This window comes from Falco rusticolus, chromosome 1, assembly GCF_015220075.1.
Source record: "Falco rusticolus isolate bFalRus1 chromosome 1, bFalRus1.pri, whole genome shotgun sequence".
Classification (NCBI taxonomy): domain Eukaryota; kingdom Metazoa; phylum Chordata; class Aves; order Falconiformes; family Falconidae; genus Falco; species Falco rusticolus.
Window position 1 is genome coordinate 65,605,105 of NC_051187.1, and position 24,968 is coordinate 65,630,072.

General features: G+C 40.5%; 1 protein-coding gene across 3 annotated transcripts; it reads left to right on the forward strand.

Moving 5' to 3' along the window:
* The first annotated feature begins 60 nt into the window (after positions 1-60).
* Positions 61-19,992, forward strand: CNOT7 (CCR4-NOT transcription complex subunit 7). 3 transcript variants are annotated; one of them, XM_037382337.1, is made up of 7 exons: positions 61-75; positions 1,118-1,316; positions 1,616-1,809; positions 4,751-4,912; positions 10,845-10,989; positions 15,734-15,844; positions 18,291-19,992. In XM_037382337.1, the coding sequence occupies exons 2-7, from the start codon at positions 1,200-1,202 to the stop codon at positions 18,417-18,419; spliced, it is 858 nt and encodes a 285-aa protein (XP_037238234.1). In that variant the 5' UTR covers positions 61-75; positions 1,118-1,199; the 3' UTR covers positions 18,420-19,992. The 3 variants fall into 3 exon arrangements, with proteins under 3 accessions (XP_037238234.1, XP_037238228.1, XP_037238239.1); XM_037382331.1 differs by lacking the exon at positions 61-75 and adding an exon at positions 107-236; XM_037382342.1 differs by lacking the exon at positions 61-75 and adding an exon at positions 840-854.
* The last annotated feature ends 4,976 nt before the right edge of the window (positions 19,993-24,968 follow it).

Consider the following 24,968-nt stretch of genomic DNA (forward strand, 5'->3'; position numbering starts at 1 on the left):
CGGGGCGGAGGAGAGGGGGCGGGGCGGAGGGAGGGCGCTGCGGCCGGTGATTGGCGCCCCCGCCGCCGGTCAGAGGTGAGGGGGGAAAGGCCGCGGCGCGGCGATGATGTAATGGCTTTGTGCGGCGGGGGCAGCGCTTCCTGCGTCTCGCGCGGCGACTGGCGGCTGTGGGGCGTCGGGGGCCGCCGCGGGGCCTCGCCAGACCCGCCGCGGCCCGGCCCGGCCCGGCCGACAGCGTGAGTGAGCGGGGGGCGGGGGTGGGCGGGGGGAGCGGCCCGAGAGCTGCCCGGTACCCCTCTCCCTTCGGCCTAGCCGTGACCCGCTCGGGCCCGAGGCAGCCCCGCGGAGGCCCTGCGGCCCGGCCGGCAGCCGCTACGGCCCGCGGGGGGATGGCTTGGCGGGCCGCGCGGCTGCCGGCGGGGGCGGGAGCGGAGCCTGTCCGCGCTGGGTCGGGGCCGGGGGGCGTGAGCCGGGCCGGCCTCGCCCCAGTTGCCCCCGTGGAGAGGCGCCGCCGTGCGGGGCGGGCTCCTCGGCGCCGCGGGCGCTCTTGAGGCCCCGTACGCGCAGGGAGGCGCCCGGGAGCCCAGGCGGGGCGCGGGTCCGAGGCGTTCGCGCTGCGGTTCGGGCCCTTGGCTCCCCTCGCCGGTTTGGTGCGGCCCGTAACGAGCTGGAAGAGCCCCTGTTGCCCGGGGAGGCGCACGCTTGGGCGGCCGTTTCTCGTCCGCAGTGCCCCCCAGCCTGGCGTGGCGCTAACAGTCGCTTTGCCGCTTCGTTTCATGTTGCGCGCAGCCGCGGGATCCGCAGGAACGTGCTGCTCTTCGAAGCCGGGGGGGAGTTAACGCTTGTGGGCTCAGGTATCGCTGTTGTCTGTTGAACTAGTGCGCCTTGCTGGTTTGCCTGGCTTTGTGCGAGAGATAAAGTTAGTAACAAAATCGTAGGGTTTTAGATCCTGATAGTAATCTGAGCTCCCCCAACTAAAGTTGACATCGTATCGGTGGTGATGTTGTGTTGCTTTTATGAAATTCTGAAGAGTAAAGCTCGATCCTGGTGTTTTAAGTATCGTTTAGGATTTATGAAGAATAAAAATTTACGCTTTGATACTTTCTTTGTGTCTTAGGTTAAAAATATAAAGTTCTCTTTATGAAACTGATCCTCGGTCAAGTGTAACTTTTGATGTATGGTCTCTAAAGCCCCCCACTATGCCAGCAGCTACCGTAGACCATAGCCAAAGAATCTGTGAAGTTTGGGCTTGTAACTTGGATGAAGAGATGAAGAAAATTCGCCAAGTTATACGGAAGTATAACTATGTAGCTATGGTAGGTGGGCACTTCATGTTTATCTGGCACGTTACTGGAAAAAAAGTGTTTACTTAATCTTATGTTAGTAAAACGAAGCTATAAACTTGTTCATCACTTTTCATTGAAAGAATAATGGATTCTTAATGTTGAACTAATGCTGTAGGAGCATGAGTAGCCTAATCGATTGCCTTTTTGAAAGCTAAATCTACACACAGTGCTCCTCAGCTATTAAACTGTTAGATGCTTAAAATATGTTTTATTAAAAATGGTCAAGGTAATTTTTTATTGAAGTTGAAGTTTTAATTCTGTTCTTACAGGATACAGAATTCCCAGGAGTAGTTGCAAGGCCTATTGGAGAATTCAGGAGCAATGCAGACTATCAGTACCAGTTACTACGCTGCAATGTAGACTTGCTAAAAATAATTCAGCTAGGACTGACATTTATGAACGAGCAAGGAGAATACCCTCCAGGAACTTCAACTTGGCAGTTTAATTTTAAATTTAATTTAACGTAAGTGTTAAATGTCTGTGCTGTTGAATGTATGTTTCTGGCTTACTGAAATGTATTACAAGTTGTGAAAGCTATAACAACTCTTTCTGTCTGATTGGAATACCATAGATTCTTTATGTGAGGAAAACTTTTGTCAGCTGAACATGTGTTTTCTTCCCTCACTTCTGTGTAGTCTCTTACTGTTGGTAATTTGGTAAAACGATGCGAAGCAATTTCAATAGAAGTTTTAAAAAGGCATTTATACTTAGCGCAAGATTTAGCTCTGTCTTCTCATATTTAATGTTTCAGAGCGCTTCTACCTTAACTTGGTTTAACTCTTACTAGTTGTTACAGAAGTCACTTGTTTCTTTGAATATTTTATAAATCGGAAATATCAACTTGTGAAGAAAAAAAAGTAAAGTTACTGAGTGTTACAAATGCTATCAGCAAGTTCCAAACTGTGCTCTGTTCTCTTTAAAATAACATTGTTCTTGTTAAAAGACTCACATCAAGTTCTAGATAATATTCTAGGTAAAATACTGCCAACCTTTTAATACTGCAGCAGCTTTTCTTGTGTTTTCAAACCAACTGATGCTATTAAGCTGCTTTATTTTAATTTTCTTCCATAATAGGTTGAAAGGGATTATTGATTCTGTAGCATAACTCCTGTGGAGACTTTTGTTCTGCATTGTGTTGGTTAATTGAAAATCAAAATTAATTAAAAGTTGATATTTCCCGTTTAAAAAAAGATTTTTGCTATCTGTGGGAATAGTATTGTGAACCTTATTTCACAATGTGGTTTTTATCAGTGATCAACTTAACTGTTCCAGCGGAATGAGACAGTTCTAATGTGGGGTGGAGTTCTAATCATATCTTTAGCAGGTAGTTGACGAGGTTAGTAGTATCTTGAATTTTTTGCCCAAAGTAAACATAATTGGTTTTCATAGGGCCTGCCTATCAGTGCAAACACTTCTCAAACCTAAATGTGTTGAAGGCTTTAGGTTTTTGGCAGTTGTGTTACAAGCTGATCACTGGACAGCTTGAGATACATGAGTTAAAACTGCAGTCTACAAAGGAGGTTTAGAGAACAGACCTTTTATTTTCTGCAGATAAAAAGACTTGTTTTCAAAGTAATCAGGGTTCTTAAAAGGAAAAAATCTGCTGCGCGCTCCCTTGATCTTTCTGCTTGTTGAAATAAGCATTCCTGTGGCTTGTCACAAATCAATTTTGTCTGAAGAATGTCATAGTCTTTTTAGTTTTGTTTGAAGCACCTCTTAAAAGGAAGTGCAAATTGGATATTTTGGTATCTCTAAACTTACCTGGCCATATAAATGCTGGGTAGACGTTATCTATTGTCTGTCTCGATAGAAGAATACACTAACTCTGCTAACTACAGAGAAGGAGGAGGAATGAATAAATTCCAGACTGTGATCTGGGAAGAAGAGCCTCTGTTATGTTTTATTTTCTGAGTGACCTTCAAAGGTCTACTTAATGTCAAGCAACTGAAAACAAAAGTCGTTTTCCATCTGTTTGTGCTAGATGCTGCATAGATAGGACAGCTCAGTAAGGCAAGATACAGGTAGTCGCCTAACTAACTTGGTACTAGTTCACTGGGGGCATTTTTTACAAAAAGGTAAACCAGGTAAGTGCTGCATGGAACATGAGGGTTTGCTTTTTTTCACGTGGGTGAAGAAATGACTTATTTTTGTCTGTTTCTAAACTTCCTTTTGGGAAGTGGCACTATGCCAAGTGTTCTGCTCCTAAAGCAAAACAGCTGTTGGCTGTTCCTAGAAGGTATTTTTTTTTGTGTGGTTCCAGCCAGATCTTGTTCAAGTGTGCTTCTTAAAGAGCATAAATATTTCTCTAAACTAACTATCCACCTGATTAGTGCAGAGCAACAAACTAGAATTAAAATTTTGTTTTGTAAAACAGGCATGTTTGTTTTGGATGAATTCTTTAATATGTTATGGAGATAGACAGGTGTTGGGAATCTAATTTCTTTAAAGCTGGAGACGGAATGAGCAGCTGTGTGGGAGGGAAGGCAAAAAATACAACACATCTTGAGAACATAGCTGTGTTCTGTTGAATGATGACTTGCTATTAGGAATAAGGAATATTAAGTTTATGACCGAATCTAATATTTGTTTGATATATTGGTTGTTTTGTCTATGTTATTTGTGTTTTGTTTTGGTTGTTTTTTTATTAGAACTGAAAGCTACACTGAAGAGACTTTGTGGAATAGTATGTTGTGAACAGTAATGCAAATAATCTTCTAAATAGACCCACTTTTGCATTTGTTTTTTCAGTTAACCATTCTGTGTATCTGTTATGATGCTATAGATAAAACCTTGGGGGGGGGGGGAAAGACCACCATCCATTTCATCACAGAATCCTTAAGACTTTTCAAAAATGTTAGTGGTAAAGGGAATAAATACAGGGATAAGAGGGGATCATACAAGGCATGGAGGAATTTTTTTCTATTCTGTTAAATTTCAGGTCCAAAACATGGCTATTAAAATTGAGGTTGGTTGTTTAGAAAGAAAACGTTAGGCTATCTGAATTTTAAGGATCGACTAAATGGAGCAGGTACTCAGTTTCCAGTTGCAGGGAGAAGGAAACTTTGATGAGCATGTGTCTAAACATTTACATTTGGTGTAGTTCAAGTAATGGATCTTATTAGCTGAAATAGCTGCATTCATATGTTCACTTTCCTCTGTGAATTTGTGAAAGGGAAATTCTAGGTAACTGGAAGAGTAGAAGGAACTAGATAATTATGAAGAGGGTGAGAATGGAGGTGCTGGGAATGGTGAAATGCTAGTTGGTTGGTTCTGCAGTTATCACAGAACAAAGTCAAATTGTTCCTGCTCTATCCTGGTGAAGTCTGTGGAATGAACAGCAAAAAAGAAATATCGCTAGGTTTGTAATCACTTGAGCTTTTTACTTTTCCTTTCTCTTTCTCTAGAGAAGATATGTATGCCCAGGACTCTATCGAACTGTTGACGACATCTGGTATTCAGTTTAAAAAGCATGAAGAAGAAGGAATTGAGACACAGTACTTTGCGGAACTGCTTATGACATCAGGAGTTGTACTGTGTGAAGGAGTCAAGTGGCTTTCCTTTCACAGGTAAATTCTGCATGTTAAGTATTTGTGTTTTCAATTTTGATTATTGAGTTCGAGAGCTTGGATTTCGCATATTGTGTTGAGTGGTATATCTTGGTTGGCAAGACTTAGAAAATATTTCTGCTGTAATACCTATAGCACCATTCTGTATCAGAAGTATAGGCCATGCAGGGTTATACTGGTGTTTTGTTTTTGGTGTTTATGCTGGAACCAGGGAACAGTAAACCAGAAAACCATGAAACTCCTAACCCAGCAGGTGGCACTGTAAGTTTTAGTATCACACGTGCAAGTAATAATAACAACGATAAAAGCAAACTATTCCTAAGTGATTCGTGAGCAAATATTGTTTGTCTCATGGGAGAGACTGCAGACTTATCAGTGAAGAGTTTTATAAAGCACTTTTAAATTTGTTTTTAATCTCCTGATAATCTGGACAGCTGAAAATTACTGTTTGGAAGGAGAGCTCTGATAAGCCTTAATTCTAGCTGCAGTAATTAATATATTTTACTATTTATTCCATCACAGGAACTCATCTTCCAAGTAGAAACAGAAATGCGAATGCTAATCTATCAAGTTGCAAAAGATCTTTGGGTGTTAGTAAGATCTAACACTTTAAAACTCAGGCAGTAGTCATTGTATAGTCAACTATATGCCAGAGGTATTTTGCACTTTTTGCAAGCAACAGTGTCTTTAAAGGCTTGTTGCTATGTAGTGACATCAAGTTGACATCTTAAATGCTGGCTGCCAAGCAAGTCAACAAAGGTAGTTGAATCTCTAGTTGAGACTAGCCGTTTCCTTACAGCCTTATTCCTATCATGCATGCTACATTGGTAGTAGGTGGTAATATGGAGATGACTAAATTAGAAAAAACACAAATTCTTCATCTTTAAGTATTAAATCTTGGAGGGGGGTTTGGAGGAGAGAAAGTCACATGGAATTAGAGAAATGTTTATGTTACTAACCAACTGAAAAATAAGGATTGCTTCAGCAAGGAATGTAAAATAGTAGTAGAAAGTGCATATAACAGCCTGTTGCAGAAGTCATCATTTTGACTTGCTCTGTAGAAAGTGTTAGACTACCTTCCCACAGGGAGGGGAGAAAAAAAGAAGAGACAGTTAAAAAAAAAAAAGAATCCTCTTTTGAGTATGCTTGTCACCTAATCTGCCTAGATCTTCCACTTGCAGCTGTTTCAACTCACAATATGACTCCAAAATAATCTTACTCTTGCTCTCTTGCTACTAGGGTAGCACCCTGGGGAAAAGTACTGGAACAAGAATGCCATGAACTGTGTCAAAAATAACTACAAAGGCTAAATTAGTGAATTAAGTTCCTTTCAACTTCTTAAACCCATTATTATAGGCTCTTACATGTGTATTTGTGATTTACACTTGACTACAGTAAAGTAACTTGGATGGTTCAGGAGAAGGGGCGCAGAGGCATGTTAGGTGTGTGACCGGTACATCAACAGACACTGCCACGTAGAAGCAGCTACAGCTACAAAGTGGTGGTTTTTGAATATTGCATGATAGCTTTAAGGGCCCAGGGTAAGCTATCCTAGCAAAAGAATACCTGAGCCATTTCTACACTAGAGATTCTTTTTAAAGCATAATTATATTGATTGTGCGTGATTCCCAACTAGTATGCTGGTTGAAGTGTAGTGTATACTATGTGCAATAATACCATTTTAGCTAGTGCAGCTTGTGGAGGGTTTTTGGGATGGCTTTATTAAAAGTCCAGTGTCGTCTGTATTAAAATGAGTTTCTGTTGTGTACTTGACTGAAAATGTCTTCAGAAATCCTCTGAAGACAGCTATTCCAGCAAGTGTTTGTCAAACATTGATTATCTGCAAGCCTGCTTCAAGTCAGAGAGTGTTTTAAAGGCTTTTGTGCTTGACAGAGCATGTTGTTACCATCTGCAGCACAAAACCCTGGGGTGGTGGGTTACGTTCTGAGGAAGCTAAGATGGCACAAAGCTATAAATGAGTTTGGGTCACATAAAATGTGCCACAAAGAACAGTAAACAGCTGTTTCTAAATGTGTCTTGGGCTGATTATGTTCTACCATTGGAAAGTTAAACAGGGGGAGAGCTCATTTGAAAATTTTTCATGTAGACTTTCCTTGCAATATTTCTTTGACTACTGGAAAAACTGTGCTTGATAGCAGCAATAGCACAGTCAGCAGCTATTTCCTTAAAATGCTTTAATCTCTACTAACCCTCAAAATTTATGAGTTTCTTAGGAAGTGGGCAGAGGGGAATTACTTCCTTCTCATTGTGAGGTTATGTTTTAGTTTCATTTCCCAGTCTTTGATTTCCTTGAACTCTTACATAGCTTGCTTCTAAGCTTTTAGGTTCTCAGATAATTTCATTTGTGCGCATTTCATCTCTGTGTTTGATGTAGCTCCCTTGGCATCCTGACCTATTGGCAAATCTGTGTGGACCTGCAGTTCTGCCAGGCATGAGCAAAGAAACATTTGCACTGTCACAGGTTGATGCAGTTGCCGTATATAACAATTTTTTTTGTGTGTGTTTAAAATGTATTTGAGTTGATGGAAGAGAAGGGAAAAGCCCAGGATTCCTGATTCTTGTCACAGTCAAGAGAGCTTCAGTGTTTTGGCAGTCTTAACGAATTATAAAACAGAACAGCTCAGATGCTGCTTTTGTGGCTGTTCAGTTGATTGGTCTGCTGAAGCTTTGAGTGTTCACCTGTGTGCAGCCTCCTCAGTCTACCTTTGGAGGCTCTGTGCAAACATGTCTCTTAACCCAGAGGGTTTTGGGAATCTGGAAAGTTCCAAGCTATTCTACTTCAATAATCATGTGTGTCTAACTGAATTCAGAAAAATTTGATCTGTTGGCTCATTTCTGTTAGCCAGTTATAAAATGAAGTAAAGCTTTCTCAGCTCTGTCAGGTTTTGATTTATGTCAGAGATGGTTGGTGCTTGAGTAGAAGTCATTGTTAATGGGCTATCTGAATTATTTCCGTATAGTAAGGGAAAGAAATACAGATATGTTTGATCTTTTCTATGGCCTTGTTGCCTACAGCGGTTCCTGTTCAGTAAAAAAAGAGTGAAACGTGGCTGTAAGGGTGTTTAAGTTGATGTATAGCTCCAGGGATTGTGGCAAGCTGCACTAAGTAACTTTAGGTGATCATAGTGGAAATGGTGAAAGCTTTTCAAGGAAAGGAAGCCTATGTGCTTCAGGGTGTAAACCAACTGCTAATTGCCTGTTCAAGGATCAGAAGAAAACTTCTTTAATGAGCAGGTAATTCCGTAATTGCTCGCTGGACTTTCTTACCCTTCTGTTAGCTTTCAGCAGTGGTCACTCAAAGATTTTTGAACTAGGTATGTATTAGTCTTGAATTGGGGTAACAGTTCTTATGTTTGTGTAAACTTGGATGACTGTAGCATACTACCCCTGAAAAGTATACTAAAAAGATTAAGCAAATGCCTTGATACTGCATTGTGATAGTAAAGTGTGGTTTGTGATGATTGTAGGGAGGAGCACAATGGAACTAAGTGTCAGCAGGTGGAACTTAAAGAATGTGAGACATCATTTGGCTGAGCTCACTAAAACTAACCCATGCTTGGGATCCAGGAACAGATACCTGACTGAATGCTGTCATGCAAGGGTAGTCATACCTGTTAAATCCACTGTTCCCTCTTTCTGCATGCAGACCCAGAATGAAAGAATCTGTTACAATCTCCAGGGGAGGGAGGGGGGAGATTATTCGTAGAAATTGCAAATTTGTGATAGCCTGCTCCCTCTCAATACAAATAGTAAATTAATCTTTTTGTGTGTGTGTTTGTTTTTTGGAAGAGGAGGGGAGTAAAAAACATAACTTTTTTAAGAAAAGGAGCACGAACACTGTTTCTTCAGTGTAAAGGTTTTAATATGGCTGTTACACTTGAGCCACAAGGATGACTGGTGTCAGGAACTCAGGGAGTTAATAAGCTCTCTAATCTCTAGAGGAGCATGTCATATGTCTCCTTAATCCTGAACAGTCTTTTTTGCTCATGTGGCACTTTTATTTTCTTTTTCTATAGAGGGCTTTATGCTGATACAGGCTTCCCTATCTCTTCCTCCCTCCCGGCCCAATAGGTGATCTAATAAAATTAACCTTCTGAACTACTGTTTTGCAAGTATACTACAGGTTTTTACTTTGTGAGACTCGGCTGAAATCCTTCTTTATCTTTGACTCCTTTGCTCCCTGGCCAGTGGCTGCTGCTGTGGAGATTGGAGTGCTGCCAGTACAGCTTCAAAGCACCAGATGCAGTGCAGAATTCATTTGACATGAAATTCCTGTTCAGAGCACTGGAAACCCCCATGGGAGAACTGCAATAGTTTGTACTTTTTGTATATTTTGCATTAATGGACTTCTAGCAAACCATTCATTCCCAGTATATTCAAGACTTCCTACCCTTTGTCTAGAAATTCTTAAGATAGAGATAACGCAGAGAATCCCATTGTATACAAAAGGTAGAAAAAACAATCCTCTTCACATTGAGTAGGCAAGCTAAAGCCTTGAGCTACATCAGAAGTCACCGTTCTTTGTGCGTGCTAAATATCCACGGTATCAGTAGTACAGGGCTCTTAACTGATTTGTGTTCTGTATTGCTGATCTCAGAGTTCTAGTTCATCGCAGTGATCTAGGTCAGTATTCACCACGTTGCTAAATTCTTGGGTTTAAGTATGATCCTCCTATAACCAAGAACAAACATGAAGTCTTAAACTGGGAATTCGGAGTCTGTGGTGACCACCAGTTCACTTGAATTCTCTCAGCTATATGCTAAACTTCAAGCAGCAAAACTGATGCAGCCTTCAGTAGAGGCAGCCACACTGCATGTCTCAATTTTTGTTAGTATGGGCATTTTTAAAATTCCATGTTAGCGAAGTCTAGGAACTGATTTGGTTCGATGCAGACCTAATAACCAAGAGAACATCAGTCCCCTGTCTATCTCTGTGCGTTTGTGCATGAGCAGTCCTGCAAGTACAAGGGATCAGAACCAGTCTGATTCACGATCAGATCGTGAATAATCTGTTGTGTAATTTCTGCCTTCCTAGGGAAAAAAGATAACTAGTTATCACTGCTTTTTGTTGGGGTGTTCAGTCCAGCTTAATATTTAGCATCTGTCTTTCCTGTGCTTTAAATCCTTTGTTTCCTCTCATAACCCTTTGTAAAAGTATATTTTCCCCTTTTACTGCCATACCTCATTCCTGTGTCCTCCTCCTTCCTCAGTCAAGCTATTGAGAAGGTCTTTCCAAACTCTTCTCTCCACCACGCACACACTCAGCTTCTTCTACCAAACTTGTAATGCTCTGTTATCTTGCTGCTTTCTGCTGACTTACGCATGCACACAAAATTTTTTCAATTTACTCTGTCCTTGCCTCCAAAAAGAGTAATCATTTACAAGCTATTAAAGGTTTCAGTTGTCTGACTGTGCTGATTTAACTGGGGAAGTTGAAAGACAGTCACCTTTTCTTAGCTGCTGAGGGTGAAACTTGCCTCCAGACATAAACATGGGTTTGCTCTGGAAACTCTTGAATCTTTCAGTTTTCAAAAACTGCAGAAGTCTCTGTCGTTGCTCAGTTTGTAGTGAGAAATTCTAGTCTGTGTCAAAGGAAACAGCTAGGAGTCTTTCTGTAAGTTTTTGTTACCAGATGAAGCCCCAGCAGCACTACCTTGTTTCAGGATTTAGAGAAACTCCTCTAGGCAGATCTGTTTGCTGTTTCACTTGGCCTCATTAAGACTAAATTAAAATGTTTTCTCTGGAATGTGCAATGGGGCCGTTTGCACTGAGGTTTAGTCTTTTGTGAGAGTCAGTCTTAATTGCATCAAAATTAAGCAAAATGGCCGGTTAATGTGTAATAAAGTCTTGTAGGAAGTGAGAAGGATGCTTCTAAGTTATGTGCTTATATTGTTTTTGATATTAATTTGCAGCGGATATGACTTCGGCTATCTAATCAAAATCCTGACAAACTCTAATTTACCTGAAGAAGAGCTGGACTTCTTTGAGATACTGCGATTGTTTTTCCCCGTCATTTACGATGTAAAATATCTCATGAAGAGCTGCAAAAATCTGAAGGTAGGTAATTTATTAATGGCTCAGAACAAATTTTGGGTTTGAAGACAGAGTACTTCGTGCTTAAAAATACTTAGGTTTTATATTTTTGTTTTCTGGTTTTGTTTTGGTAATACCTATTAACCACTGTCTGAAGCTTTGTATATTTAATATTAAAGGCTATTGATAGAAGGAGGCAGGAGCAATTTTTGTAACTTCTTACCCGTTAAAAATAACATGTTGATACTATATTTGCAGTGCCAGGTTTTTGCTGACAGATGATAAACCCATGTTTGGAATTAATCTTTCACTTCTTAAGCTATAAGAATTGATGGGTTTCATGTAATCTTATTTCCTCATTGTGCAGTCCACTAAAGGACTGCAGTCGCCTTGGCAAAGGTAATTGCAACGATGATGCTGTGGAAGTGTCTTGGGAAGAGGAATGGAGCGAAGAATGTTTCAGATGGCCCCGTAAGGAAAGATAAACAACAGCGTATGTTCAGGGACAACATGTGACTTCTAGGAGAAAAAAATGCAGTACTAGAAACCAATCTCTCGTGTCAGGCCAGCGGGGCTACTAATTGGCTTACTGTATCAGACATAAAATTTGGATGCTTTATTGGACTGGAGGAGGAATGGAAACTGGAACTTAAGGTTGTGAAGGGGAAGACAGCAAGTGAAAGAAAGATGCTGCAGGGATTGTTAACAGCTTTACTTGCCAAAGAACTTTTAACAGTCTGGACTGCTACTGGAATGAGGTGCATCGTTCATCAGAGGCAATTAATGACTTGCTGCTTTTATGGAAAGTAACTCAATTCTCTAGGCTTTCTTAATGAGAACGTGCAGGAAAAAGAGAACACTGACTGTAGTACAACCAAATCCGAACTAAGGCATCGCTTGTCACTGTGTCATGCTGAACTAGTGATCTGTGTGGGGTTTGTAGTCCTCTTTGGTTTTGAGATAAACTAATAGTGTATTACTTCTAAGTAGCAGCCTACTCGTGTGGGAAGTAAATTGTGTGGATCCTGTTGTTAATCAAATTAATGTTGAAAATTAAGACCTCCCTTCCAGTTAGTAAGAAAAATACACCTACCTGTGTTCATCTAGAGTTGTTATTGGTGTAATCAGCTGGGGAAATGGCTGAGTATTAGAGAACATGTTGTAGAAACAAGTTGTTGGGTTTTTTTGTACAGAGGCCAGAAGAAAAAATGAAATGTTCATAAACTTCAGAAGTCTTAAGGGAGGATTGGGGGGAACACCAAACAAAAAACACCTTCGCTTTCTTACTCTGAATGAAGCATCTGGTGTCTTAGTGATGGCAACACACTTAACAGGAACAGAAAGCATAATCCAACTTTAGCCATGTAGGAAAGGTGACAGAATGATGTTTTGTGTCAACATTCCAGAGTGACAGTCCCAGGGGGGTTGGGAAGGAGGAGATTGTAATTCCTGTCATTTCATTAAAACAGTTGTGTGTAGCCTGTATTGTTTAGGACACTAATGGTTTTTTTTTGGGGGGGAAAAAAAAAAAAAGCCTTCACAGGTCTTATTTCAACAAAGCTTAAGAATAAGCGTTTTGCTTTTTCAGAGCTGAAAAGGTCAGCTTTCCTGCAATAAATCTTGATCCTGTCACCTAACCTGCAGGCTGGTAATCAGCAGGGGAAGGGATGTGAATTGTCCTACCCCTCCATATTTACCAGCAAGGAAATGATGGTGGACTTGTACTGTACTGCGTAGCTGTCTGAAACAAATTGCTAAACGTTCAGTGTTGTGACTCTAAAAATGCATGCACTGTCTCCTAATGTGTGTCACTTTCAATCTCTATTAAATTGCAGTGAATTGAACTGCTGTGCAGTTGTCCTTTATTGACTTGTCTTAACTTTTCATATGGAAGTCACTGACCTGCTGTAGGTCCCCTACCTACTCCCTGCCCCCACAGACCCCAAAAAGAATTTTTGGCATTGAGAACAGAAATACCTTTCTGGATTGGGAAGCTGTTTGATGCTGTTATTGTGGAATTAGGTAGTCTGTGAATTTATAGTATGTTACTCTTTAACTTGCATGGGTGTGAATGTACTCTACTGGCATGCAGACTGGGAATCGACTTGAGATAGTAACGTAGTATAGGTTAAACTCTTGCTTTTTCTCTGAAAAGCTGCAAACTTTTTGATGGTAATGGCAACTCTAAGTAACGTAGACTTACAGACCTTGTTGGAAACTAGATTTTAATACGGGGGTTTGTACAGAACAATGAACTCTGTTACCAGTGCCATGAAGCAAGAGTTTGAACGGGTCTTGTGTTGACTGTGGTTATGTGATTGTGTAAATCATTCTGTGGCCTTTCCTTGAAAGACCGATGCTCTGAAAATTAGGAAATAGTCCTCTTCCTCCAAGAGTAAAATGTTCTATCTGGAGTGCAGAAGTCTTGTCTGAAAGAATTTCAATAGCCTACTAATTTTCAGAGGCAACCAAATTTTATTCCGTAGTTATTCCAGTTACAGACTAAGTTCCACACACAAGTGGTGTGTGATGTATTTACAAATAGATATGTACCATTAAAAGCACTATTTTCAGAGCATTTTTCTATAGGCTGCTGTTAATGTAAATTTTTAATTACTAAGTCTACATTCCAGAGCTTGCAGCTGCTGTGTAGATGCTACTGATTTTTATTCTTAAGTGCTTTTTCTTCAAAGTTATTTGAAGCTAGATGTTCTTTCAGCTAGCAGAACCTGATGGCACTGCTGCTTCATAGCTTGTGGAAGTAGATGGTTTAGGTGTAGGAAATGGTGCCTTGGAAGGGTGTGGGCCTAACTGCTGGTGCTAACCTCTAACAGCTCATTATTGAAGTTAGAAAGCAGAGAACGTACTTGTATCTGAGTTGCACCTTCCTGTGCTGCCCACCAACCTGCAGCACGTTTTGGACAATGTCAGTTAACTAACTTGAGCATGTTTGCAGTGTTGAAATGTTGTATCCAAGCTCATAAAGAAAACAAGCTAGCTTCAGTGCTTAACTATGTGGTGTATAGACTCACTCTTATTTTAAACTTCCGTAAACTATTGCTGCTGCTCAAGCTAGAATAAAACTAGCTTTACCAGTACGAGGTTTTCATGTTGGTTTGTTGACATTGCTTAGAAACATCATTGCTGAAGCTTCCCTCTTCTTAAACAAAAAAAAAACCTGGACCCAAACCTGTTGCCGTAAGATTCACAGGAATTTTAATAGCGTCTGATCTGATTTAGAGGGCAGACTTTACTTTTATTGTTCTGTAAGTTTTAACTTTGACTGTAACGCTTTTGCCTCTTACTGCTTTCCTTCCTGTACTTGAAACAGGTTAAGAGTACAAGGAAAGTTGAACTTGGATATTAGGCAGCCTGTCTTTCAAAGCATTGCCTCTGTGCAACATTTTCACGTTGCAAAGATCGTGGCAGCGCTAATGATTTTGTCTTTGGTTTTTTGATCTTCCTAGATCTTAAAGAATGTGCATGTGCTTTAGTCTTATTTCCAGTAGCTTTATGGCTTAATGATTGACAGAAAGAATTGATGTACAAAATTATGTACTTAGAGCATTAAAAGATTGCAGTTACAGTATAACATGTCTCTCCTGCAACTGATCTGTTACCTGTGTAAAACCAAATCAACTTCTGATGGGTTTGCTTCGTTACCGTTTGGGGAGCACTAAAAGAGGTGTATATAGTCGCTGCAGTTAAGGGGACATAAGCTTGTTGGGAGGAATATTTGCTTCGAAACTGGAGAAGTTTTACTTTTAAGAGCAGGTAGGTTTGCAGCTTTGGAGTGATGTCTACAGCTTCACAGCCTGTCCTTTTAAACGATGTATTAACATTCAAAGTAGGCAATGACTGTTTTAAACTGTTCCCTTTTTTTTTATGTGAGATGTTTATATACTCTTTAAGCAGTAGGTTTCATTATATGTATGACTACTAAATATACATCTCTAACAGAAAAGCTGGCTAGGCCATGGAATTTGCAGTATCTTGGAAAATAGTTGCAGGCGATGGATTCTCCCCCATGTTTTTATCCCTGTCCTCTTATGGCAGCTAATGAAACAAACTTTAAAGAGGGATAGAATGTCTTGTAGAGATGGAGTGGGCACTTTTTTCCTCTTTTGACTTAACCACTTGTTACAGAGCAGGTGTTTAGAAACCATTTTTGTGGACTCCCTGTAGTCTTCTAGATACTTTAAGATATTCTCAGTTTTTGTGAAGGGAAGTTGAAAATGCCTCAATTGTTGAAAGGTAAGTGGAAAGAAAAATGTCTGTTGCAAAGGAAACCTCGATACTAACACATGGAGGCAATATGGGTGCTTTGTTTCTAAGCACTCGAATCCTTCTGTTTGTAGAACAAGGTTTTTACCTTCTAAATTTTCATTCGAATAGAAGGAGCGCAGGAACACCATGTTTTCTTCAGTGTTGCCATTCTTTTCAGCATCTTGAAGAAATTGTTTTCTCTAAGTAATGACAACTGGTTACTGGAGAGGATGGAACATGAGAGAGTAGTGGTTCCGTTGGTCACAGATGTGGCTTTATTTAATCAATACTGATACAGAATTCTAATGCTTCTATTGATACTGAAAGTCTGATTATCCAGGTGTGTATTTATCTACTATGATGACTGTTTCAGCTACTGTGCAATTGTTATAATATACCTGAGGTTGTATGACTTGTGTAACGGATTTTTTCCCAAATATAGCTGTTCAGTTTTCTGATTTATTTTTTTTTCAGCAGTTAACAAGAACGTTTTCTTTTTCAGGGTGGATTACAAGAAGTGGCTGAGCAGTTAGAGCTGGAAAGGATAGGACCACAGCATCAGGCAGGATCTGATTCTTTACTCACAGGAATGGCCTTTTTCAAAATGAGAGAAGTAGGTGGATGTATTGGGTTTATCTCCATGATAGTAACGTGCTGTGATAGTCAGATGGAATTGCTGATTCCGATAAGTCTGCAATATTTTAGGGAGGTCTCTGAAAGGCTTCAGGGGTTCCACTTCTCTTGACAAAAATAAGACCACCTGTGCACTCCCCAGAGTAAGTGTGAACCAGCCCTGCTGATTCCCAGCTTAGCTGCTCTGAGTGAGTATTGCTTCCCGTTTCTAGACTGTGCCAGGCTGCAGGTATATTAAATACTGACTTTCAGGCTGCTGTGGAAGATGTCCATGCATTTGTTCCTTTACTATTGACTGAAGTATAATCTTTTAGAACCTCAGTTAATCTGTGCTTTGCTCAATTCAAGGTTTGCAGCAAGGGAAATCGGGTCTTGAAAGTTTCTTATTTCCTTGCTACTTGTCCGCATACAGCAGGAAGATATTCTCCTTTAGCAGAGCAAACAAATGTTGAACAGGCCTCTTCTGGAAAGCAGTTGCACTGGACAAATGCCAGTGCATCTGAACGTGGCATTCTGCCAGCATTCAGCGTCATTTACCATGTCAAAACAGATGGCAATAGCAAATGTCATCTTTTAATAAGGTTTAGTATTGTATGCTATGGTACCTACCTTCTGTATAAAGGAGAAAATGACCACAAGTTTCTGACAAATACTGGTGAGAGAACAGGTAAAAAATAAATGCTGTGACTGAAGCTGGTGTGCTCATCTTAACACGCTGTTCTGCCTCAGCTGGGACCCACAGTTACAAGCGGGCCATGGGCTGCAGATGCAATAGAGAGGACTGCGTTTCTGGTGCAGTCCAAGCCCAGCGTGGCTCGCTGCCATCTGCCTGGTATTGTTAATCTTTCACTCTTTAATTTGAAACAAAATCCAGAGCAAATAAAGGGGAAGGGGAAATGTGTGTATGATAAACATAACTAACTGGAAAGGCAGTATCTTAGGCTTGGAGAGGAAAAGGTTGAAACCTATGATTGTTTCTTTAATGAGGTGCCATTTGTGTTAGATGGCAGATTAGCTGCTTGAATTTGTTCACCAAAAGCTGTTATTGGGAAAAGTAGAAATCTGAGGGGGTTTTAGTGCAAAACACTTGTTTAAATAAGCCAACAGAGATAGATTAACGATGATGATTTTTTTCGGTACTTTCAGAGATTCTTTGCAAATACAGCATTTCTAAATAAGGGTACAGCAGTCAGCAGAGGAAATAGATTTAATGTGTATTTTTAAAGCCTCTTCAGTAGAGCTCATTGTTTAACAATAAGTTTGAGTGAAAAAGTTTCATTTCAATGCTTTTGGAAGTATAAAATGTTGTTACTACTTGCTGTGCTGGAGTTGCAACTTGCTGGGTATTGGAGGGCCAGCCAAAAAGTTACTGATTCCCCCCCCCCCCCTCAGAAATACTTAAATACTGATACTACTACAGTAGAGCTGTTGTTCTAGGGTTTTCCTACCTGTTTATTTCTTCGAGAACTGCTAGGGGCTTTAAAACTTTTGATTGAGGTCTCCAATTCCTGCAGTACAGAACCTTCCGTTCAGACCATGCTGCTAAGAGCAAAGCTTGAAGGAAGTTTTCAGCTTGTGTGGTATATGCAGTCCTCTGCATTTAGACTGTGTATTGCATTCACCCTGCTTCTGCATGATTCTGGTGATGACTCAGAATGTTAACCACTGGGATATCCAGGGTTGCTGTCAAGTTTTTAGGGTAAAAAATTTTTGCGTACATGTGTGTCTTCACACAATATCAGAATATTACGGGGTTTCATGTGTCTTCCACTGAAAGGTTCTGTTTGCAGTTAAGACTTGCGAGGTGTAAATGCAGTCTTAGTATGGCATTTACTTTAATTTTGCTGTTCCTTATTAAATAAAGTCACCCTCTGTGAGGAGCTAGCTGGAAATGCATCTTTCTGCATTTCTCTAAACTCTGTAATGGGTGTTGTGATCAAACATTGTCCCTGCCCCCAAACCTCTATAGTATACGTCAGGGCATACCTCCATTTAAAGACAGAGCATGACGAAAATCGCAGCGCTGAGGTGTAGGTAGGGTATGGGCACAGATGAGTGCCAAGCACATGCCTGTTGCAAGAAACTCCGCAGAAATCAGTTGGAGAAATATCTTTGTTGAACTTGCAGAAAAGTGATAACTGATAATACAAAATTACCAACACATTGCATTTGGCCATTTCATCAGGAAAGGTGCACAGGAGGGCTGATTGTATTCCTTGGCAGATTTACTTTAAAGAATCATGTCATGTAGCACATTTTGGTAATGTGTTGAGATTAAGTGCGTTACTGTGTTAATTATATTAACTTTTGCGCCTTGGGATTTGGTGTCTGATGTTAAAAAGAAAGTAACATTTTAAAGCTTTTCTATAGTTGTTTAAACTGAGCCTTTTCTTTGCCAATAATTTGTGTCTGTCTTAACTTTTTAGATGTTCTTTGAAGATCACATTGACGATGCCAAATATTGTGGCCACTTATATGGCCTTGGTTCGGGGTCATCTTATGTACAAAACGGCACAGGAAATGCATATGAAGAAGAAGCCAACAAACAGTCATGACATGAAATGAAAGGCCATCTTTTTGACCTCCACATGCTTGTATATAGGTTTTATCTCTGGTTGAACCCCTTGGACAATAAGGCTTTTTTTCCCCTTTTCTCAGCACACTTTCTTTTCTGCCTTTCTACATACTAAACCTGACTGTTCTTATCACAGATTTTGATCTTAATATTGATATGTAAAATTTTCTGGATTACGTTTTGGCCTCGTAACTAGCCCATTTGTAAAGAAGCATGTATAGAATCAGTGTGGCAGAGAGGAGAAAGTTAAATCATAATGAATAGTCTGGTAAACTTAACTATATTGATGATCTAGTTTTTGTCTCTTTCCCCTCCCGCCTCCAAATTAACTGGCACTGATTGTAACTAACTTCCACTTTCATGTCTGTTCCTTCCAGTATGCAGGCGTTTTAGCTATTCAAGATTGTGGACCATCAAATTTGCACTTTAGAGAGTGACTCTGACTCGGATCCTCTGTTTTATTTGAAGTTTTGTTTTGGTTTTTCTTTTGCCCTCAGCTAGAAAACAATCATCTGCCAAGTTAAACAGCTTCATGCTGTATTTCCTTGGTATCTCAACCCACAGACCACGACTTGCTGCACAACCTCCGTTTGTTGAAGCACAACAGACTACTGAAATCATAGTAACTACTGTTATTTTACTAGTGTTCAAGTCATCTTCAGACGCATCCTGCACATGTCAACTTCTGGTTGGCTTGCTGCTTTAAAACCGCTCTGTGATGGGGGAAAGAAGCTTGAAAAAACAGCTTTACACCCTTCAGGAAAAGAACAGCTATGACTTTAGCATTTTTGCCAATAAGCATCAAAGGGTATTGGAATAGTAGGAGTTTTGTAATGGCACACTTCCCTTGATTAACTTGCTAGCTTTTATTCTAGTAATGTACACCTCAGATGTTTTTTATGAAGTCATATTTATTATGTACTTGATTTCATGATTTTTGAAAGTAAGTTTAGTTGAAGATAAAACCCAAAGATCTGAAAAAATTACTATTTGATTGAATTAGAAGGACAATTAAATCATGGGGTTTTGTAGTTGCTACGAAGACAGATGTTACAGATATTTGTTGTAAAACAACAACATATAAATAACTTATAGCTAATAAAGTTACCTGAGGAGTGTAATGCTAGTTTATTTTTGAGTATATCTTAGCAATATATTTTAGATATATTGTTTTAAAGGACCCTAAAGTATGTTCTTAACTCTGCATAGCATGTGTACGGAGCAGTTGTGCAGGAAGGATTTTTGGTATTGAATAGCTAAAATACTAGCCTGAAATGATGGAATGTGCAACATTGTGTGCCTGTGTGTGCGTGCGTGTATGTGTGTGCGTGTTTGACATGGAAATCAATAGTAGACAAATCTCCCGAGTGTTCACCAAATTACTCTGTTCTACCTTGTACTTAACAACAAAAAATCAAACACCTTTTTTCATTGAGTTACAATGATGTAACCGGGTGGTCCTTTTTAAACAACAAATAATTTGCATAACAGAGGGTATTTGTTTTTAAAGCTTTTGTAAATAAAGGCCTAAGAAATGTTTTCTTACATAACAACAGACTGGTGGTTTTGTTGCAAAATTTTTCCAGGAATGTGTGTATTTAGCCAATTCAGTTCTGTATTCTGTTTTGTTTAGGCGTGGTAGTTCTCTTCCAGGTCCTTATAAAATGACTGAACTTGCTGCTCGCTGGCTGATTCCACTTCCAGAGCAGAATTCCGTACCTGTGTTTCCCATCACTTCATTCCTACTGACCTGAGTTGCAAGAGTGGTAACTATAATGTACAACTGAGGCATCCAAATCCCATTAGTAAATTGTTTTAATACCATTATCCATTAGATGATGGTGACTGGCTTTAGCTTTGGTTATCTTTGGCTTTGGTAACATTGGGACTACCTTAACTGGAAAACAGGATGGATTCTTTTTGTGGCTTATGTGGAAAACTTGCATACGCGTGGAATGAAGAACCCCTGAAGTTTCGATGCATTTGCTTTAAAGTTTAGTAGCTTTGCCTAAAACATACAGATGCAGCTGTCTGTGGGGAACTTTTGAAGGGAATGACTCTTCGAAGAACTTTGGGGTTTTGTTTTTAAGTAACTTTTTAGTTGTGGATGAAAGGAAGTGTTTAGAGGCTTCTAAATGTGTGCCTACACTAAGTTTTAGTTCAGAGTGGCATGTGCTTTTGAAGTGACTGCTGAGCATCCCATGTGCCGTGCTATGCTTCTCTGTGCTTCCAGTCATGAATATTTCAGAGCTTGGACTCCTTTGGGAGGAAGCTAAACCCAAAGATGCACAACAGGTGTGTGTCTCTTGTCCCCGCTGCTAATGAGCATGCAGTCTGCAGGATCAGGCTGAGTTTGCTTAAGCCCTAGCCTAAAATTCTCATGAGGCATTTGACTTTTATTCTACTCTTTAGTGTAATTCATGTGAGAAAAGATTTTCTCAAAAGCCACTGATCAGTGTGAAACTAAGATTATGCTTTATTCTGTGTGAGAGCTCTTAGTCTGATCAATGTAATCTGTTGAGAGTTGCTTACAGCTGGGGGGATATATGTGCATCATTCAGTTTCCGTGGCAAAATTAATTTAGTTTCCATTAGGGAGTGATTTAAATGGTAAACTGTAGAGATTATGAAAAAAGTAACTTCTTATGTGTAGGACTGTTACTTGTAAACTGCAGAGCCTGAAATCTGTTTCCAAAGTGGACAGCTTTAATTGCTTTTGCAAAAATAAATGTGCGTGCACAGTTCCAGCTGTCTAGATATGTACCTTTTTCTGTTCAGAGACAAGAATACTCTTTCCAGGCCTCTGCTCTTTCCAATCCATTTAAAATACATTGTTGTTTTGAGTAGGTTTGTCAGAAGAAAGGCAGTATCAAAACCTGTGATTTTTATTTTTTTTTTTTTAGTTATTTGTATTTTTGGCTTTTGGAGTCAGATGCGTAAGCATTTAATCCCTTTGCTCATTGAAATTAGGCAAGAAGGATCTTTTGAGATGGAAGAAAATAAGGCTGGAACATTCAGAGTATTTGAGGCTTTTCCCCGTATGAATTTGGGGATGACCTATAACCTCTGACATCCAAGAACTTTCTCTAACCAAATCTGACTGGTTGCTCCAAGCTCAAGAATGCTTAATTCCCTCACGCAGGAAATCAAACAGAAGTGGGAAGAAGGCTGCATTGATGAACAAGGAGCTTTTGACTAAAGTGAAACACAGGAAAAGTGTACGGAAGATGGAAGCACGGACAGATGACACTGTCACTGAAGGTTAAGAAAACCAGAGTCTACCTGGAGTTGAATCTGGTGAGGGAGCAATAAGAAAAGCTTCTACAGGGACACCAGGAGCAAGGAAAGATAAAATGTGAGACCACTGCTGAATGGCAGCAGGAGATGTAGTGACAAAGGACGTGAGAAAGGTCAAGGTCCTCAATGCCGCCTTTGCTTTAGTTTTTACTCTTAAGACTTGCCTTCTGGAATTCCAGGTCTGAGGACAGTCCGGAATAAGGAAGACTTATCCTTGGTAGCAGAGGTTCAGGTTAGGAACATACAAACAAATTGGGCATAAAGAACTTTGGAGGACCTGTTAAGGTGCACCCACCGGTGCTGAGGGAGCTGACTGCTGTCATCGCGAGGCTGCTCTCATTATCTTTGACTGGCCGTGGTGACAGGATAGTTTCCTGAGGAGTGGAAGATGTCACCCCTTCCTTCAAGAAGGGCAAGGAGAATGCGGGGTGCTGTAGGCCAGTCGACCTCACCTCGATCCCTGGGAAGGTGATAGAGCAGATAGCCGTTCTGTGTTTGGAAGCGGTTTCTAGGATTAAGAAGCTGGTTGGAAGCAGGCAGCCTGGATTTATGAAGGGGAAATAATTTCTGACTAGCTTGCTGTATTTTACCTTCCTTTTGAGCAGGTATATTGAACTAGATGGCCACAGGTCCCTTCCAGTGCTAACTCTTCCGTGACACTAGAGCACACTGAGTCTACACTTACGTAGCCTGCTCTGGATCCTTGTGTCTGAGGTGTAAGTGTGGGTGTTCTGCACCCCCAAGGTACGTGGGCTTATTGGTCACCCGGAGGACAGCCCACGCAATGAAGACTGGTTCCTTCATGTCGTGTAGCACGTACTGGAAGACGTAACGCATGCAGCCAGCCTGTTCTGTTTCAGGTCCATGCTTTGCCTCCTCATGTAGGCTTTTGCTTTTCAATGTTGTTTTTTGCTGAAAGAACAAGAGATGTGGTTGATTCCACTTTCAGGTAATGGGGCACGTCAAGTTCTTGAAGTAAAAGAGACGGTGTGCCTTGGGGAATCGGTTGCTGTTCCTTAATTTTTTTTCAGTTTAATGTTACTGTATCAAAGATAATTCCACTCGTAGTGCTTGAAATGTGGGAGCCTAAACAATTACAGAGAGCAAGCAGTGGGTCTGAGTAATGCCTTAAAAGGAGGGTTGGTTACGGTGGGAGAAGCTGGTTGATAACAAGAACGCTTAGCTGTACGTACATCTAGCTGAGAATTATTTCTGCTGGGTTAAAAGTTGTGTTTCTGCTAATTGCACGGCACTGGTGTATACTAATTCTTATGCTGGGTGAGTAACCTTAAACACCGCCCTAAGTAAGCGTGTACTTCAGAACCAAAGTTACAGAATCAAACCTCTCTTTTGAGGTGTCGTTGTCTCATAAACCCACATAGCAGATAATATAATTTTATAGTATTTTCATTTAATAGTTTCAAGTAACCTAGCTTATAAATATTGGCCCTTCGCAAGTCTTGCATTCAGTCATGCTGGCTGAATGTTTGTGAGTAAGAACTTTAACATACTTGTTCAGGTCTATGAAACTCTTGCATAACCCTTTTGCAGTCGCTTAGAAAAAATAGGCGATGGGCTAACTGAATCAGCTGGCAAAGTAAGTGTGTTAGTCCAGTACTCCCTGGTGAGGTGGTTTTAGATATTCCACATGAGGAAGGCTTAATGCTTCAGTACAAACGCACTTAGTTGAAGATAATTTATGTGGGATTTTGATTTAGAGAAGTGATACAGCATTATGCTGAAGAAATCACAACACAAACAACATGGCAATTGTGTATATATAGCTGAATCGCAATACGAACGTCATTCCCTTTACCGATCTCTGTGCCATGCTCACCATCAGTGTTGGATGGTCCCAGTTGCCAGGAAGGAACACACGGGGTGAAGCCAGCTCAAGCCCATTGCTCTCCTCGGAGCTGGTTTTACTGGATGTTCAGTTTTTCACTCTGTTGGGCTGGGCCACCTCCACGTACCCCCATGTTGGTGTGGCTGGCTCAGGAAGATGATACTTCCTGTTGATGATTTTGGGGAAGGCCAGCTACGTAACCAGTTGACCCACTCAACTGATACAGCTGTTTGTTTACTGCAAAGACTATCTCTGGTCCCCTTGGTGTTGAGATCAGTTTCTTTGGTGACAGCTGTGGTCACTGCCTAGGTTCTTTTCTGAGCTTCATGAGCACACCATCCTTGCCTGTATTTCTCGGAGCTGCCTTCCATTGAAGGGGTTCATTGACCAGTCACAGAATGGAAGTGGCTTCATAAGGCCAAATGTTGCTGGTTTTATTTATTTTAAATGTGCTACATACTAACAAATATGCCATTCAAAGATGGGGGGGGGGCGGGGGGGGAACCTTCAAACTTAAGCCCCTGCATCTTCACTTAAACTTCCCAATGGTGTATCCGTTTTTGTTTTGCTGATGTGTTTTTAGAGTTTTTTCCCCCATGTAATTTTTACTTGAGAACATGTGTTTGTGTCCTCTGTTTTAAACTCCCAATTGGGTTCTCAACCTTGAATTAACTAACAACTCACCTGAACTAGTTAAGTGCATTGAAAGGAAGAAGTGGATTCTGTAGCGAATCAGTTTGTAGAACTTCCCTGGGAGTTTAAGATTCACATTGTGTTAATGGATTTAGGATGGCAGGGGTTTATGCCAGTTTATTAACTTGTAATTATTCAAAGTAATGGATTTTTAAATAAAATTGGCTTCTTGAGGTTTTTATTAGACACCACCAACTCAGTGACAGCAAAGAAAGCCAAAAGCCTCCAATGGAGCTACTGGTATTTGTCTGACTACCACAAATTGTAGAGTTTGAACAAGATCTCCCAAACAAAACAACTCAATTTTTTTTTTTACAGGCATCAGTTGTCACAGCATACTTTCCTAGTCATACCATGACGTTCTCTTTCTGCTATATCTGAACTTGTGTACCTTTGTTAGTTTATAGGAGACTGTTTTGGTGTCTTCCTCCCTCTTGCCTGACTAGGTGTAGTAGAGAAATGAGGAGGATTCTCCTGGTTTTTTAGCAGTCTTGGGTTGGGAATGAGATGTGCTTATTGGTGCCAACTGTGAAGATCCAATTTCTGCAGAGGCTTGGATTGTCCTTTTTCTGCCAGCACAGATCAGGCTTCTCTCTTTTTTTTTTTTTTTTTTTTTCTTTTCTTTCTTTCCCCTTTCTTCCTGCCTCTGCTGAAGTGGGAGAATTGCCTTGCCTGAGCCTGCTCTTTCCTGCGT

What these genes read in the sequence shown, in the direction of transcription:
- CNOT7 (XM_037382337.1), top strand. Translation starts at nt 1,200, where the DNA reads ATGCCAGCAGCTACCGTAGACCATAGCCAAAGAATCTGTGAAGTTTGG. An exon ending in AAGTGGCTTTCCTTTCACAG is followed by an intron (nt 4,913 to 10,844) that starts GTAAATTCTGCA and finishes ATTAATTTGCAG; the next exon opens with CGGATATGACTTCGGCTATC. An exon ending in CCTTTTTCAAAATGAGAGAA is followed by an intron (nt 15,845 to 18,290) that starts GTAGGTGGATGT and finishes TTAACTTTTTAG; the next exon opens with ATGTTCTTTGAAGATCACAT.